The sequence below is a fragment of the Barbus barbus genome (genome assembly GCF_936440315.1).
Source record: "Barbus barbus genome assembly, chromosome: 9".
Classification (NCBI taxonomy): Eukaryota; Metazoa; Chordata; class Actinopteri; order Cypriniformes; family Cyprinidae; genus Barbus; species Barbus barbus.
In genome coordinates this window covers 7,433,671-7,450,867 of record NC_136737.1, presented here as the reverse complement: position 1 = coordinate 7,450,867, position 17,197 = coordinate 7,433,671, and the positions used below count along the sequence as shown (strand labels likewise).

General features: G+C 36.3%; 1 protein-coding gene across 4 annotated transcripts; it reads left to right on the top strand.

Moving 5' to 3' along the window:
- The first annotated feature begins 876 nt into the window (after positions 1-876).
- Positions 877-16,802, top strand: LOC306875079 (uncharacterized protein). 4 transcript variants are annotated; one of them, XM_079425471.1, is made up of 6 exons: positions 877-962; positions 3,493-3,571; positions 11,440-11,775; positions 12,085-12,438; positions 12,524-12,589; positions 12,877-13,097. In XM_079425471.1, exons 2-6 carry the CDS (start codon positions 3,493-3,495, stop codon positions 12,879-12,881), a joined length of 840 nt encoding a protein of 279 aa, XP_079281597.1. In that variant the 5' UTR covers positions 877-962; the 3' UTR covers positions 12,882-13,097. The 4 variants fall into 4 exon arrangements, with proteins under 4 accessions (XP_079281597.1, XP_079281599.1, XP_079281598.1 ...); XM_079425474.1 differs by lacking the exons at positions 877-962; positions 3,493-3,571 and adding exons at positions 8,577-8,700; positions 9,393-9,574; XM_079425473.1 differs by lacking the exons at positions 877-962; positions 3,493-3,571 and adding an exon at positions 8,564-8,700 and having other exon boundaries at positions 12,877-14,574.
- Positions 16,803-17,197: the final 395 nt, after the last annotated feature.

The following is a 17,197-nucleotide window of genomic DNA, read 5'->3' as shown; positions in this document are numbered from 1 at the left end:
TGGCTTAATAAATTAAGAACGTAATATTAAAAGACAAAACTCAGTATACACCTTATTAATGTTTTAAACTAGATATACAAGTACGCAGATGCCCAGAATATGAAAGCAATGCTCAACGTTTTCACATTATGCATTTTCCTCCCATAGAAAACCATTATAAAGAAAAGTTTAACGTAAGTGGCTTATTGAATGAAGACATTGATATGAAAAAGAACTATTAAACCCGTTTATTATTGAAAGGATTTTACTATGTTATGTACTTATTGTATTTTCTGTTTGTTTTATACATACTGTAATATTGGTTTGTTATTATTGCAAAAAAAACTGTGATATGAAAAGGCCTAATTCGGTATAGTTTATAGAAATATATAGGCCTTCTATGTATGTACAGGTAAGCAGATGAACCCATAACATGAATGCAACACGCTGAATTTCATTTTCAATTGTAATATAAAAACATTTAATATGGTGCAATTAATGGAGGAAGACCATTAAGATAAAGACCAAATAAATAAATAAAGACTAAACTCGGTATACAGCTTGTTAATAAAATATAATATGTTGCAAGCAGCTGAGCCCAGAATGCAAACATGCTAAACAACATTTTACGCATTTTACTCCCATAGAAAACCGTTATAATGAAAATTTAAAGTGTCTTGCATTAAGAAATAGTTTTAAAAACTCAGTACACACCTTACAGTGATAATGTATAAAAAGGAAAAAGGACAAATTCGGAATACAGGTATAATATGCACTATGTGAAGGATTTCCTTCCTCCCCTTTTCATTTCTTTAGTAGCTCGGAGTTCCGATGCATCGCTCACTCTCATCTCTTCCGTTCCATCTCTCTCTGTATCCGCTCGCTCTCGGAGCCGCTGAGTCACATGACATCCAAACACAGCGTAGCAGGGGCGGAGCAGCAGTGCTTGCATACGAGATGTGAAAAGAGCAATAAGTATTGTAGTACATTATAAAACAGTATGCATTAATAACGTACTGAGTGTAAATTATAGTTTTAATTAAAATTGGGACAATAAAGCCCTCCCTACACCTACCCTAACCGTACCCTAATTTTTGATTATTTCCTTCATTTTTTATTGAAAATAAATGCCTTTCTGATGCAACATGAGATTTGAAAAGGGAAAAAAAAGTTCGGTGAAGGGTGGATTCGATCTCGGGTCGGTCGCATCAATAAGCACGCGCCTTACCATCTATGCCACTGAAACTGGGGTTAAGATTTCAGCAGCAGTTTTTAGTGTTGACTAACCCAATCAGACGTTAGTGGGCGGAATTAGTGTAAATAGTCTTTGCCAACAAGGCGGGCAATTTGAACTTAGTGTAAATAGACTCTCCGTTCTTTTATTTAGACCTATATTGTTTGTAAGTTATCCACACTGCACTCTCACTAATAAATAGGACTCACTCGGTACATATGAGGCTCGTTTGAGATGAGCAAAATCTGTGCAGAACCGATCATCCCAAGATGAATGCCGGTTAGAAATGTGACAGAGGGCCGTCCGCCTTTCTTTGATGTCTTGCCGACGTAGCCTATGCCAAAAAACCTCCAGCGCCGTTGCTCTCTCCTCCAGCTAATGCTCTGAATAAAATCACGATGGAAAATGACTTGCTGAGGACACAGTTAATGCTCGTTGGTTCACAAAATCTAACCATGAGGTTGCCTTCTCTTCTAGAACGTTTTCCCAAACAGTATGAGTGTTTTCTCTGTGTGAGATGTGATTGTTGTCATATTTAATAATAATAATAATAATAATTGTAAAATACATGTTTGCCTTAAGTTCAAAATATTTATTTTCATGTAAAACAACAGAGCTGAAATTATATCTTGCTTATTAGCAAAACAGCGCATGGTTGTGAATAACGCGATATATTTTCAGTACTAGAGAGATCAGAACTGTCCGTCTTGACTGTACTTATGTTCCGCTTCTACCCTCACTGCAGCCGCCTACATTCAGTCGAGGCGAGGCGAGGCTCATCTAAAAACGAGCCTATTCTGTCTCATTGTTTGATTTTGTTATTTGCACACAGTAGTAAATTACTCAATCGCACTTAAATGTTGCGCAATCATCCCCTTTAACATCAAGCGCGTAACGGCACAAATATTAAAGACATCAGTAATGCACTCCGTATTCATTTATATAAATAAATAAATAAATAAATAAATAAAGCCAATGGAGCATGGTGAAGAGTAGGAATTATAGGCTATTTATTAATTAACCTCATGTAATTTTCTTTAGGCTATGCAACAACTTAAACAAAATATAATGTCAGTTTTATTTTACACAATAACACCAAAAGATGTGATATACAAAGAGAACAAAAGAGATGTCCTAGAAAAGAATATTTGAAAATGTGAGGTTTTGTTCTCTAGAATCGTCTGCAGCAGATAGTAGGCCTGATCATCGTTTTTTGGGTACATTTTCATACACACGTTCCACCTTTGATTTCTGCAAGGAGAAATACATTCAGTCAGGAGTCTTGATTATGCAACAGACAATTTATAACCCGAATAGCATTCTTATTCTCTTAATTAACCTTAATAATGCAAAACTTATTAACTGAACACTTAATCTAGCCTTGTCTGTTTTTTGAAAAACAGAACAGATGCTGGAGCGGCAAGAAGAAAATTCCCGCTCATCACATGACTTTTTATGCCATTAAATCATCAAACCGATTTTTTATGTTCTTAAGGTTTGTAACGACACACTGAGAATGATTGTCTTTCAAACAAAAGATACAGCAAAGGTAGCTACTTGAAGTATAAGTACAAATCAACCAGTGACCTCCAAAGTTGCATTTCACCTCAGACAATTATGAACCGCAGAGCAGCTGCAGCTCGAGACCCGAATTCAGCACAGAAACGTGTTAACAGCTCGTGTCCTACTTTCTTTCCTGTGACTATCTACTGGTAGAAGCTAACTTTGTACGATATTTTAGAATAACAAACCGATTTATTTAGAGTTAGAACTGTTTACATATGATTTTAAACAAAGATAATGTAGGCCACACCACATTCATAACAAACGATACGTGATAAATACATAACAATGTTTTAAAAAAACTTTCCTTAAGACAGCAGCATGTCAAAAAGAACAAATTGTCCATAAACTAAAGGCGCATCACCATGTATTTTATTTGGCTTGTGTATGACCTGAAAGTCCCCACTGACTGTCCTTTTATGAAAAAACAAACAAACAAACAGAAAATCTGACCGACTGATTCTGCAAACTTCAATCAGCAGACTTCAATCACTCTATGACTGCAACGACTTCTTGCAACTTCTTACCGTTTTTCTTGTTTTTGGGTTACACAATGCTGAATCAGTTCTGTCTTCCTCCTGGATCTCAACTGCATGAACAATAATGCACTCGTGTGTTAAAATGTCCAGGTTTTCAATATATTGAAATGTGTGTCTTAAATATTTGTAAAGATTAATTGTTTGTCCTCCTGACCTGTTTTTGTATGTTTCTTGCAGATGCAACACATCACCACTGCAGCTACAATCAACAGAGATCCTCCAGCAGCAGCAGAAATCAACACTATGTACAATAAAGGTAGGCCCTGATCTGTAATGAACAAAATGAGCCATTAGTGTGAGTGAATCTGTCCATCTGATCTACAACAAATACTATCAAACTTGATATATCAGGTCAGTTAATCATCGTTAATATCAACAGCGACATACCTGCACATGGCCAGCAGAGTTCACAGATGTCCAAATGCGTGGTCTGGTTTCTGATGGGATTGTTGAGCACACAGCTGTAGGTGTTGTTATCCTGATATTCCACCTCCAGAGGTAGAGAGAGACTGATGCTGAGATCAGACACACTGATGCTGGACAATAAACTGTTTCCTTTGTACCAGGAGAGAGTCACACGACTCACATTCACCACTGAACACAACAATGAACAATTCTGCTGTGATGATGGTGAAAAATCTCTGGTAATATTAGGAGTGGGCAGACGAGCTGAAAAACATGAATGAGCAGAAATACCAGTAAATCTGAACATCAATCTTGTTTCTGATGTAGTGTGTTGACGGTCAGTAAGTGTTTCTGTAAAATGAACTATAAACTTTTATTTTTGAAAATAGTTGAATGACTATTCAGAGCTCAGAACAAATTAAGCTCAATCAATAGCTTTGGTGGCATAATGATGATTACCACAGACCAAAAAAAATGGACTCATCGCTTGTTTTCTTTTAAAACTGAAATGGAGGTTACGTTGAGGTGTCTACAATGGAAGTCAACGGGGTCAATCTGGAAATATTAAAATGTTAAACTCTGCATATTTTACAGCTTTGTGTTTGACAACAATACAATAAACCCTGAAGCGACTGGAAAAATATACAGCTCTACAGCTCAAAATAATACACTAGTTTGAACAGAAGAATTAATGTGTTTTATGGAATTATAAGCTTCACTTATGCTTTTAAATCCTTAAAAAATTCACCGCATTGACTTCCGCCTCAACTGAATTTTTTTCTTTTTGTTAATGAGTAAAAAAAAGGGGTTTTGTGATAAAGCATATGTGACAAATTATGTCCATAATTATTTGAACCCAAAATATTAATTTAATAAAACAGGAATATGCTCAATGCCAAACAAATTATGTCTCAACTCACCATAGACAAAAATTGAATGATTAAATTTTTTTAAAATGAATTCTTTTGATGGCAGTGTCATTCCACTTATCTGTACTTCATAGAGTCCCGCGTGTTGAGTTGTGATGTTTGCGATGGACAGAGATCCAGTTTGATTGTCCAGCTTCAGTCTGTCTCTGAATCTCCCATCAGGAACATCAGATGTGAAGATTCCATAAACTCCACTGATTTCAGCTATCATATATTTTTCAGCTCCAAATTTCCACAGTATGTAAGCTCCTTTATGTGTTTCAGTACCACCAGTGTGTAGAGTGACAGAATCTCCCTCCATCACTGACACTGAATCACCAAACACACCTGATGAACAAACAGATTTTACACCGATTAATGTTGGTTTAGAAAGCCTGAAATCAGTTTGTAACCTATAACAGCAGCAACAATGAAAGTCGACATATGAACAGACAGATGTGTGTGAATCAATAATTGTATCTTTAATGTTTTAAAATAAATGTGACGTACATAAGTCCATTAAAGATGGGTAAAAATAAGTTTAATTCTGCTAAACACCTTCCGTAGCTTCATATTTGTATATTTGGCTTATTATAACAGGCTCACTAAAAACATATCTGTGAATTTGCAAAAAGAGAAGGAAAATTGCAGAAGGAGCTTTATTTCTCCGAAATGAAAATAAAAGAAGCTGTAAAAATGCATCTGTTACTTACCAGTCAGACAACACAAACAGAACAAAACAAGCGTGTGAAACATTTTCTTCAGTTGTTCAGCGAAAACTCTGAGTCTAATAAGACCTGCTGATAACACTGAAGCTGGTGTGTGAATCATCCCCCGAGAGGTTGACCCTCCTAGTTCACACACACTCTGTACGCATATTGTAACTGTGTACATGCCAGCATGTGATTCGTTTTGTGTGACTTATCATGAAATTAAGCATGCGCCATTTATCTTAACACATTCATTTTGTCATTATTTACTATATCCAGCAAAGTAAACCAAAAGATTGAAGGGTGATTCGGATTTTCTGCAAGCTTATTTCAAGCTAAATTTAGATGTCTTTTCAAAAAAGGGCACGTGGAGACTCCAAAATGACACCAAAGGACCAAATTATATAAGAAGTAATAAATTGATAAATTCAGAATTAGTATATGTGTAGCTTACAGTAGAGCTCTCAGATGGTTTGTTTGCACATCAATATATATCAGACTCACACAAACTTACTGTACGACTCCTGTACATCACCGCAATTGCATTTTTCTTGTCTGCAGTCTTCATCCTTCAAAACTTTACTAGTGAGACGCTGGTTATCCAGATGAGAAACGTTTGCATATCATACAGCGGTGAGATGTTTTGAAGTTTTCTTTATTTTGTATTTAACACAATTCAATTGTGTGAGGAAACTCAAGCTCTTATCCCTTCCTCTTTCGCTACGTCAACTTTGTTCAGCACACATAAAAGCTACAACTGCTAAAGTGTGATTTACCATGCTCTTTTTGTTTAGCACATGCAGTTGACATTTTATTCTTATATAGAAACATGCGTCGTAGCGTACGAGTCAATAGGTGTCATCGTCGACGTCGTACAGTCTACACACATGTCGTAGCCAAGTTTATTAGATCCACGTTGCACAGTGTGACATGCAATCATCTTATAGGATTGCTAAAATCGTGCAGTGTTTTTTCAGTGGACATGCTGTTGTTGCAATCATACAGAATATCCACTGAAGTGGACAGATGCATTGTGAACGAAATGTTTATCCAAGCATTATTTTTCATATCAATAATATGGCAGTCCGGAAATTCCACCTGTTAGAGACATAAACACTCTGAGACAAGCAATATTAAAGGGGTCATATGATGCTATTTTAAAGAGCATTATTTTGTGTATTTGGTGTAATAGAATATGTTGACATGCTTTAATGTTTAAAAATCACATCATTTTTCAAATACTGTATTATTGTAGTTCCTCTATGCCCAGCCTCTCTCAAACGCGTCGTTTTCTACAAAGTCCCTCCTTCCAACAAGTGCAGTATCCTCCGATTGGCCAACTGGCACAGTGCATTGTGATTGGCTGAACGCCACAAGCACTCGTTGGAAATGTAACGCCCCTTGCCATAATCGCGAGCTTCAGCTTTCAAGTTAGTTTTACCATCAGTTCAAGCCCGAAAGGGGAACAGAGTCGCGTGACAGACACAGTGACGATGCTTATATGTATTTGCAGAACACAAGCCGCGGTTAAGACGATTTCTGACGGGGCTGTACTCTCCGCTGTGATGTGACCCTGTTCCCCTCACACACACAAGCATGCAAAACTCTGCATTTGAACAGTCAATAGCAAATACTTGAACTAATATCAAAACATACTTACAGTCGCTGATTCAGAAACGCCAGATTGTCATAGCAAAGTCGGAATTGACCCTTTTTTTAATAAACAGCCTTCGTCCACAGCCAGCCTTGTACTCTACTAGGTTCACGAAACTGTCATCCATAAAATGCGTTGCACAAATTTAAACATTTGGGTTGAGTTGTTCTGTTGTAAACTAATCTTAACCAATGAGTCCTAATTGCATCTACTTTCAGAAGGCCAAATAAAGTGCTTTTGCTTTCACATAGAAACACACAGCGTCTCCTTGACATGGCTGCATCAACACTACTGTGGTTACTGAAACCATGCCTTCTTTCTTTATGTGAACATTTGGGCGGCATTACACAAATATTTCCACATCGTGACGTAGACATGTGGGGGCGTGTTTGAATGAGCCTTTTAGGAGGGCGTGGACGAGTCTTATCTTTTATAAAGAATATCTCTTTGGGTTTGAGTCTTTGCAACTTTAGGGATCTCATCTATGCACGAACAGCTTGTAACACTCCAAAGAGAAAGGAAAACTTGAAATCGCATCATATGACCCCTTTAACTTCTCCATTGTTCATATGGAAACATTTTGGTGGACACGGGTCCAAATTGTTTGAATGCATTCACTAACTGGATCATTGGACTGAAAACTTTCCTATCTATCTATCTATCTATCTATCTATCTATCTATCTATCTATCTATCTATCTATCTATCTATCTATCTATCTATCTATCTATCTATCTATCTATCTATCTATCTATCTATCTATCTATCTATCTATCAAGTTTTTATGAAATAATATGAAAACGTAAGAGAGTGGAAAATTGGATTAGTTATCCTAAATGTAATGATAAATCGTACATATTTTAAAATGATTTTATAATCATTGCATTTTTGTAAACGGTAAAGAATATCCATCTCTCATTGGGGGTCTAGGGTCTTACAGAAGTGTGACATGAGCAGCTCAACATCTGAGTCAAACTGAATGTGTTTGATGTGTGTTCGGTTTGTAGGTGAAGACTTTCTTCCTGTCCTGTCTCACAGCCTGTTTCCCTCCTACACAGAACAGCTTTACAGTCAAATACAATTATTCCTTTAAAAATAATGTTTTTAAAAACAGAAATGCTACTTTTCATCGATGTAACAGTAATTGATTTAAATAATATTTTTTCATTAAAGTGCTTTTATTCAATTTTTTTTAAGCTTTCATTCCTCTAGCGTACAATAAAAACAGTGTCTTATCATTGGGTAATCATTAGTGTTGTAACTTGGTAGAGATGTAATAGCTTATAAAGTATGGTTACAGCGCTGTAATAGATGTGATGAATAACACAGAAAGAGAATATTTAAGGTTTCTGAAAATATATATTTTTTCTTCTTCTTCTGTAGAGGGAAAAGTATAATCATAAGAAGATTTGTTTTAAACTTTAAAGCAAAGATGAGTTTCTACGAGGAACACGAAGATGTCCATGTCAATTTAACAATTTAGTTGGATCTTTGACCCATAATAATACAAAAAAAGATGCTCAGCCGCTCGATCATCTGTCAGCAACGCAAACTGAACCGCCTACAGGATGTGGTGTTTACATCCGTACAGAGATGGTGTCAATGAAAACGGAGCTTTGTTTTGTTTTTGTTTTGCTTTTTTCATTAGTTTTTCAGGGGAAAAGTGATGAAGCTCTTCATTTCCGTGGCAGTGTTGGTTTTACAGATTGGTAAGTCGTAATGGCTGATTAACACTCGACTCGACGTATTATTTCTTTATACTTGTTCTTAACGTTGTTTTAAGACCTTTATGACATTAGGGCTGTACAATGAATCGCAGTTGGGTGTATTCACACCAGGAAAGTCCGTTAGTTCACTTGCTTTGGTCCGGACCAAATAGAATGTTTTTATTTTTGTTTGGTGCTTTCACACTGACCTTTTTTCAAGTGAACCAGTAATTGTAAACAAAACCACACGTGTGCCAAGGTCATCAATTCATTGGACAGAAATTCTCAAGCAGAAATTTTTTATTCACAAATGCAAATTTTTGGGTAAGATCCCGTTACTGTCTATTTTTCTAGTAGACTATAATTCCTATGTTTTGTCTTTGATGGGCATAAAAAACAAAACGTCTTTGAAAAGTCAAAGATTGCTTTCAATGTTTAACCTTGTATAATTTTTATTTATTTTTCTTCCCTCTGGCACTTTATTTTCGTGATCTATGTCTTTGTTGTTGTTGTTGTTATTATTATTTGTTCCTGTTGTTATGTACTTGTTACATTTTCATTTTTGGCATTAATAAAAAAAAAAAAAAAAAAAAAAAAGAAATTCTCAAGCAGGGAAAAGCAAGTTCGAAAACAGGCTAATCATGGAGATTTTTCATAGTGAAATTGTTATTATTTTACTGATTTTCTTTTATCAGCTACAAACGCAATATGCAGACACCTATGAACATCAGATGAGACAATGTCATCTATACCATGTTGTAACAAGGATTTTGCGAAGATGAAGAAGTGCTGCAAGACGGTTCCGACGGAGAGAGCATGCTTTTATGTGCGCCTACCATGGCATACTGACAGTAGCACTGCGCAGAACACGGATCAGGTATAAAGAAAGCGAAAGTGAAACCTAAAAAAAAAAAACGCGCATAGGAGAGCGATTGCAGGCTTTCGCACGTGTAAGCTAACTGCACGATCGCCCGAAAACACCACCCCCTGCTCAACGTGATTTGTGGCCCCTAGAAATTTAAATTGTTCATACAATTACAATTACTGCTATTATTATTGCATTCTAATATGTGTAGGCATTTCATCACCCCTAATTACATAGTAAAATCATGTTGCACTCTGCTTAGGCAGTAAGCACACAGTGCTTTTTCACCATATTTGGTTCGTTTGGAACCGAACCGAGACCACCTCTTCAGCTGGGTCTCGGTTCGGTTGTTTGGTGTGCACCAGAGTGCGATTGCTGTATTCACACCTGCCCAAAAGATCCGCACCAAAGGGGGAAACGAACCAGAGTTCGTTTTAATCGAACCAAACAAGACATGTGTGAATACACCTTAGTTTCGGCTTCGATTTACAACTACTATAAAAACATGATAACATGAAACAAGTGATGCTCGATCACTCGCCCTTCCATATAAATGCCCGAATTTAACGTCCAAATCAGTCAAATCACGTAACTTCATGACATGCTTGATTGAAGAGTTGTTAAAAGCATATTAAACTGCGAAAGAGATCTGGCTCTATTTCACTACAGCATGCAGTGGATTTTTATTTATTATTAGAGATGTCTTTTTTATTCTTTTTTGAGTATCCCGAGGACCTGGACACATTCATATCAAATTCTCTTGACGAACAAGGTCTGAGGACCATGCCACGTTCTGAGAATAATCTATCAGAGCAAGGAATCTCTTTATGTAATATATGTATTTCTATTTTGTACTACTGTTCATCATTCAGTTGCTCATTCAGCTGTTCAGACTTCATGATAGTTGGAACATATATTTTTGTAAAATTGTAAATGTAATTATTTTTGTAAAAAAAATAAATATGAAAATGCCCAGTGATGATGGCCTATATTTAGTTTGTGCCATTTTAGCCAAACCATCCTTTACAAAAAATAAGAAAACCTTTACTAGTGAAATGAAAGAACATTATTTTATATAGATCCCTGAAACTGTCATCATTTCTTTAATATACTTCCGGGTTTCCCCGGGATGGGAATGGGGAAGGTGATGTATAATTGGGCACAGACGTGGCTTCTGACATCACACTTGGATGTGGCCGGGATTGGATGTGCGAGCCTTTTTGGGCTACTTTATTTTTTCACACTCTATTTCGGGGGGCGTGCCCAAATGGTCAAAATACAAACAAAACATTCAAAATGCCAGACCTGGCATTCATGTAACAAGCAATTATAAGTGTTTTTCTGTGTTCAAATATTTAATTCTGTCCCAGCTTATTTTGCAGAGACAGCTATACGGTATTAATTGGTTAATTTCCTCAAAAACTGCAAACCGTACTACTAATGACTAATGGATAATGACTAATGGGTTTGAGGCATCATAGTGAGAAGTACTTCAGGTTTTAAGAGGGAAGAAGAAGAAAATCGTCCTTCTTGTGCACTTTTTTTATTCAGGATGGTAATCGTGATTTTTCTCCTTTAATTATGGTTTATTTTCTGTTCTTTTTTTATTTGTTTGTTTGTTTCCTGGATTCTCCTTACCACTTTATTATTTTATTTAGCATATTTGTATACGTTCTCATAAGCCAGCACAAGTTGATTCACGTGAAATAAATAAAAAAAAGCTTTGTTGCCTACCCTAGAATGATAGAAAATCGTCTTTGACAAAGTCTTACACAACATACATTTAAAAATTATAGAACTTTGCAGAGGAAAAATGCACGTTGCTTGTTGTATATGCTTTCTTAAGAGTTATTTATAATATTTGATTTCTTCTCCAGGTGCATCAGGTGTTGTTGCAGACAGTGTTTTAGTGTTTGTGATGGAGGGAGATTCAGTCAATTTACACACTGATGTTAAAACAAACAAGCAAGAAAAGATTAAATGGTTTTTTAATGCCATTCGCATTGCTCAAATCAGTGGAGATCTCAGTAAGATCTGTACAGATGTTCAGTGTAATGAAGGTACAGAGAGATTCAGAGACAGACTGAAGCTGGATCATCAGACTGGATCTCTGACCATCAGAGACATCACAAACACAGACTCTGGAGATTATAATCTACAGATCATCAGCAGCAGCAGCATGAGTGAAAAGGTTTTTCGAGTCATTGCTCAGGGTGAGTCGTTTAATCAACGATTAAAGACTCTAAAGTTTCTACATGCTTATTCACAATGTGTTTATTATTACAGCAGTGACTTGACATGACTTTTGGTTTCAGTTTGTGTTTCTTTCATTTTCTTGTTTTCCCTTTTATTCATTTAATTTTTCTTTTGTTCTAGTTACCAGTTAGTCAATACTCATTGTCCTTACCTGCATTTGTCTAGTTTAGTAAAAAAAAAATTTCTTGTGTATAAAAAATTGCCTTGTTGTGCAAAGCTATTATGCTTTCCTTTATAAGTTCTGGTTATTATCTTTGTTTCAATAGAGACGGATAAAACAAAGACCAAGACAGTGATTGAGGGAGAATCTGTCACTTTAGATCCTGGTGTAATAAAAAACACAAATGATTTGATGACGTGGTATTTTGACGATACTCTCATCGCTGAAATTGCTAGAGATCCCAGTAAGATCTCTGCAGATGATGAGTTTGAAGATGCTGATGGGAGATTCAGAGACAGACTGAAACTGGATCATCAGACTGGATCTCTGACCATCACCAACACCAGAACCACAGACTCTGGAGTTTATCATCTTGAGATCATCACCAACAGCAGCAGCATCCGTCGTCAGTACAGCATCAGAATTATCAGCGAAAAGAGCCTTGGTGGGACTGGGTCTAGTGAGTATCTTACTTAGATATGTGTTCACTCAGTATATCTGAAATATCAGTCTTCAGTAATAATGTCTGTCTTTTTTCATGACAGGTTGGATTGTGTTTCTTGTTATAGCAGGATTATGTGTTGGTGTTCTGGTGGTTGCAGGTGTAACAGGTAAGTATTTCTGGTTGTCTGTTTTCTGTATGTGCATGTGTGATGTGATGTGGTTTCATTCAGTCATCATTACAAAAATAGTTGTTTATTTTGTGGATTTTTAAATGCAAAATTAGAAACTTCTAAATAATTTTATAGAAACGTCCACATTCATCCTGAAAAGTTTGATTGTCAAGAAGATAGATCATCACATTCAATAGACTGAAGTGTGTTTGTGTGTGTGTGTGTGTGTGTATAACTGAAACATCCGTCGAATCCATTTCTCTTCTTTGAATGTTTTCTTATAGGATAGTGGTGTAGAGAACTTGTCTCTTCAAAGGGCGTCCTCTATTCATCTTAAAATATTCAAACAGCTGTCCTGTAATCACACAGCGGAACGGTGTAATTTACGGTTCAATGTAAAATTAATAATAGTTTTAACTGTAAAAAAAATATTTTGTAACTGCTGTAGACCTGTTACGTTATCTTACTATATATGGAAACTGTGTATTATCAGTGGTTGAATTGTAAAAAAAAAAAAATCAGGGGGGATGGTGTGTTGGGGGGAGGGGGAGGGGGTGTCTTGTGGCTAATTTTACACAATGATTACAAAATTGGTCTCATTTTTAAAAAGCTAAAAATAGCTTTATTAAATTAACTATTATAAGTTTTTTTTCAGGAATTTTGGTCTATATTGATAATTAAACAATATTTTGCTGAATGTGTTCTTGTGCTGGCACCTTGGCTGGTTTAGGCTTGTCATATATAAATACATTTCAAATCAAGTGATTCGTTCAAAACGGCTGATTCAATTAGAAATGAAACAAAGTGAGGCCATCTGAACGGACCGTTGAATCACTGGCTCACTCGATTCGTTCAAAAACTGATATATTCAAGGAATGAAACCCCGTGTTGCTCTGCACTGTTGTATAAAACTAATCGCACATTTGTGGGCCTCGCGCACATGTGCTGACATACAGAAAAGTATTGCTTGTGCAATGAATATAAAAACGTAAAAACTCTTACATGGGTATTTTTTGTTTCATTGCTGGAATTATAAGGGCATTTTAACTGTAATTATAGTGGGCTTCATCGCGCAGTGAATGCTTTAGGACTCTCGAGACCTGTTTTTTATTTAATTTTATTTTTCCAAAAATGTGGATAATGTCAGCTGTCCTATCGTCTCTCGGTCCCTCACAGTCACACTTACATAATGTCAGGAGAATGTCTTTAAATTCTAATCGAGGATAAATCATACCTCTCTGTTGTCGTCTTTTTAAAGAACGTTGCGCTTGAACCGTTTTGCGCTAAAAATGACAAAAACAATTGTTGTTGTTCTTGTTACAGTACCAAGTTCTGATTGGCCAATAGCCATTATTTAGTTCGTATATGATCATAATAGAGAATATTAACATTAAATGTGCATGATAATTTTACGTAATACACAAAATTAATAATCCAAAGGGGTTGGTTAGGGGGAATGGTGGTTTTACAGAGGGGATGCTTTTTGTCATTTTTTTTTTCACCAGGGGGATGCCATCCCCCCTCAATTCGAGCCCTGTGTATTATACTGTGTGCAGCTTCTGTAGCCAATACTGTATATTTTCATAAGCTCATTATTACCCTAAAGGGTTCTTTTGATTGAACACTTAATATAATTGTGTGTGTGTGTGTGTGTGTGTAACGTGTGTGCAATTGCATAGCAGGACAGTATCATTTACTGTGCAAAGTAATTTTTTTTTTTGTAATTTTAACTGTAAAAACTGTCATGTTACTGCTGTAAACTAGTTAAGTTTTCTTACTATATATGGAAACTAGTTTGTGTTTGTGTGTATTATACTGTGTGCACCTTCTATAGCCAATACCGTATATTTTCATAAGCTCATTATAAAGCTCTTTGTACAAAAAAGATGTTAGTAGCTGCAGTCTACTTGAACGACCTCATACTGATGACTTTCTGTGGCATTATACTTGTTATATTGTTCATATTAAAATGCATAATTGTTAATAATAAATGTTGTACGTAATTGTTGTTATTTCTGTTTAATTGTAGACCTCAAATGCTAACAATACATTTTCTTAATAAATCCTTGAAATGGGAACTCGCACGAGATGGTCCTCACTGCAGTACATAAGATCCAGGGGGTGTGTTTGGATCTAGATCCAACTCCTTCCACCTTACATATTCCTCAACCAACCAGTCTCCACCCCCTGATCCCTAAACCCACCCATCTCCACCCCTAAAACAACCATCTCCACTCCCTGGATGTGGATCCACCCCGCCCCCTGGATCTTTGTTCTGCAGTGAGGGCCTACTGACTCACACATCCATTTTTGCCATCCATACTCAGCCCGAACCCTTTGAGCGCCCCCTAGCGCTCTCACAAAGATTATTCTCTTCAAAAGCCCCCTGTCTCTCAGAAAATCACAAACCTTGGGAAGTAAATGTGTGGGCAGTAGCATCTTTGTGCACAATAGATTTTATATGTATTTATTTTTATTTTTTATAGCCATGGTTATTGTTCTTAAAACACATTTTCTGAGGAAAAAACAATCTACACAACTAATTGTAACACAGTTGTAGCCTAGTGCATTTGCTCCATTAAGCAAGTCACACGTAGCGTCCAAAACATTTTCAGTTCCATTTGTAGCATCTAAAGACCCATCAAGATGAACGTTTATTAATCGTTACATCATTAACGGTCAGCAACAGGAGGAACACAGGTACGCTTCGCACGTGCTGAGGTGAGTCCGCTGAATTGGACCACTTTTATACTCCACCGCTGGGCTAGTTTTGGCCAAATAATTCTTTAAACAAGTCACGAGTAGCGTGGCAGACAGACTCTTGCGCGCTTTGCTTTTCTGTGTTGACGCCTTGGAAACAAAACCGGTTCAAAAACAAAAGTGAGGCCAGCAAGTGTATGCACTTTTAATATTCCTCTTAATGTTTCACTTAAAAAATACATGATATTTGCACATTTCACATTCATACAGTAATGTTTCACTGACATATCACTGCTTGATTTGAGATAATGTTTTTTTTTTTTTTTTAAGTTTTGTATTAGTAGCAGTGGAAAAAGCCTTTCAACCACACGCTATATTCTCACCTCTAACATCACTCACAAATGCACATCAACCAGTGTTTGATAACAGGTGGTCTTGTACACATGCTGTTAAGAAACAGATTAAATATTTAGGGGAACAAACTCACAACACTCTCAAACTGAGCTGGTACTCCCAGTGGGAATGCTGAGAGCCAAATCATGCATGTAAATTATTATACGTTTGTGTCAGAATTTGTGTAAAGTTCAGGTAGATTGTGTCTGTGTGGACTCTCAACTATCCCAAACCTCGGAAGTTGTCCATTACGTCTAAAGATCAGAGATCACATAAATCCAAACGCCAAATGAAAGTTTCATTTTCTTATGCAGATAGGTGCATACTCCACATGATTCTCCTCTGCAGCTGTCTGTAAAAACAAAAACAAAACAAAAAAACACCACACAAGATACCTTAACAAAAATGAACAAAATGTATTAATAAAAGGAATTTGATTACATTTTAAATCATTGAAAATATAACTGCATATAGTTCAGATTCATAAAAATGCATAAATAACAGCAGAAGTGAGGCTTACTAGGTATTTCTGTCACAACCCACCAATTCTACCACTGATCTACTGAACCCAAAAGAACAATCGAATAAAAACTAATCTATAGTATTTTTATTTATATTTGTATTATATGTGTGTCGGATCATCATAAAGCATAATAACACATAAAAATGAACTTACCCGTTTCTGTTTATTTCGTCTGTAGAATGTCGGATCAGCGTAAACGATCTCTTTATCACAAGTCTGAACTGCTTCATTATCAGTCGCAACAACAACTATAATACAATCAAAACTGTATTAAAAACAACAATGATATAAAACCTAAAATATAAATTACATATATAATTTATACTGTGCATACTGTATGTTTTGATGTTAATGTAATTCACAGAAATGGTAAAACCCCCAAAACTACAAATACTACTCTCAGTTCTTTCTTAAATACTGCAACACTTACCTTCTTGATCAGTTTTTCTGTTTCTCCTGCAGATGCAGAAGATCCTGACTGCAGCTAACAGAGATCCAGCAGCAGCAGAGATCAACACTATCAGAGATACGGTTTGTGAAGCAATGTTTCCATCCAGTGCTGTAATCATAAAGAAGTGAATGCATCAGTTTGAGCTACAACAAAAGACAAAGATCAGGTCAGTAACTAAACACACATATCAGTGCTGCTGTACCTGAACATGTGTGACAGAGTTGAGTGATGTCCAGATGTTGAGTCTGGTTGCTGATGGGATTGTTGAGCACACAGCTGTAGGTGTTGTTATCCTGATATTCCACCTCCAGAGGTAGAGAGAGACTGATGCTGAGATCAGACACACTGATGCTGGACAATAAACTGTTTCCTTTGTACCAGGAGAGAGTCACATCACTCACATTCACCACTGAACACAACAATGAACAATATGATGATGATGATGATGATGATGATGATGATGATGATGATGAACAGTTTCTTCTTATGACAGGAACAGACAGACGAGCTGGAAAACGTCAGAATAAAAATTTTAAAG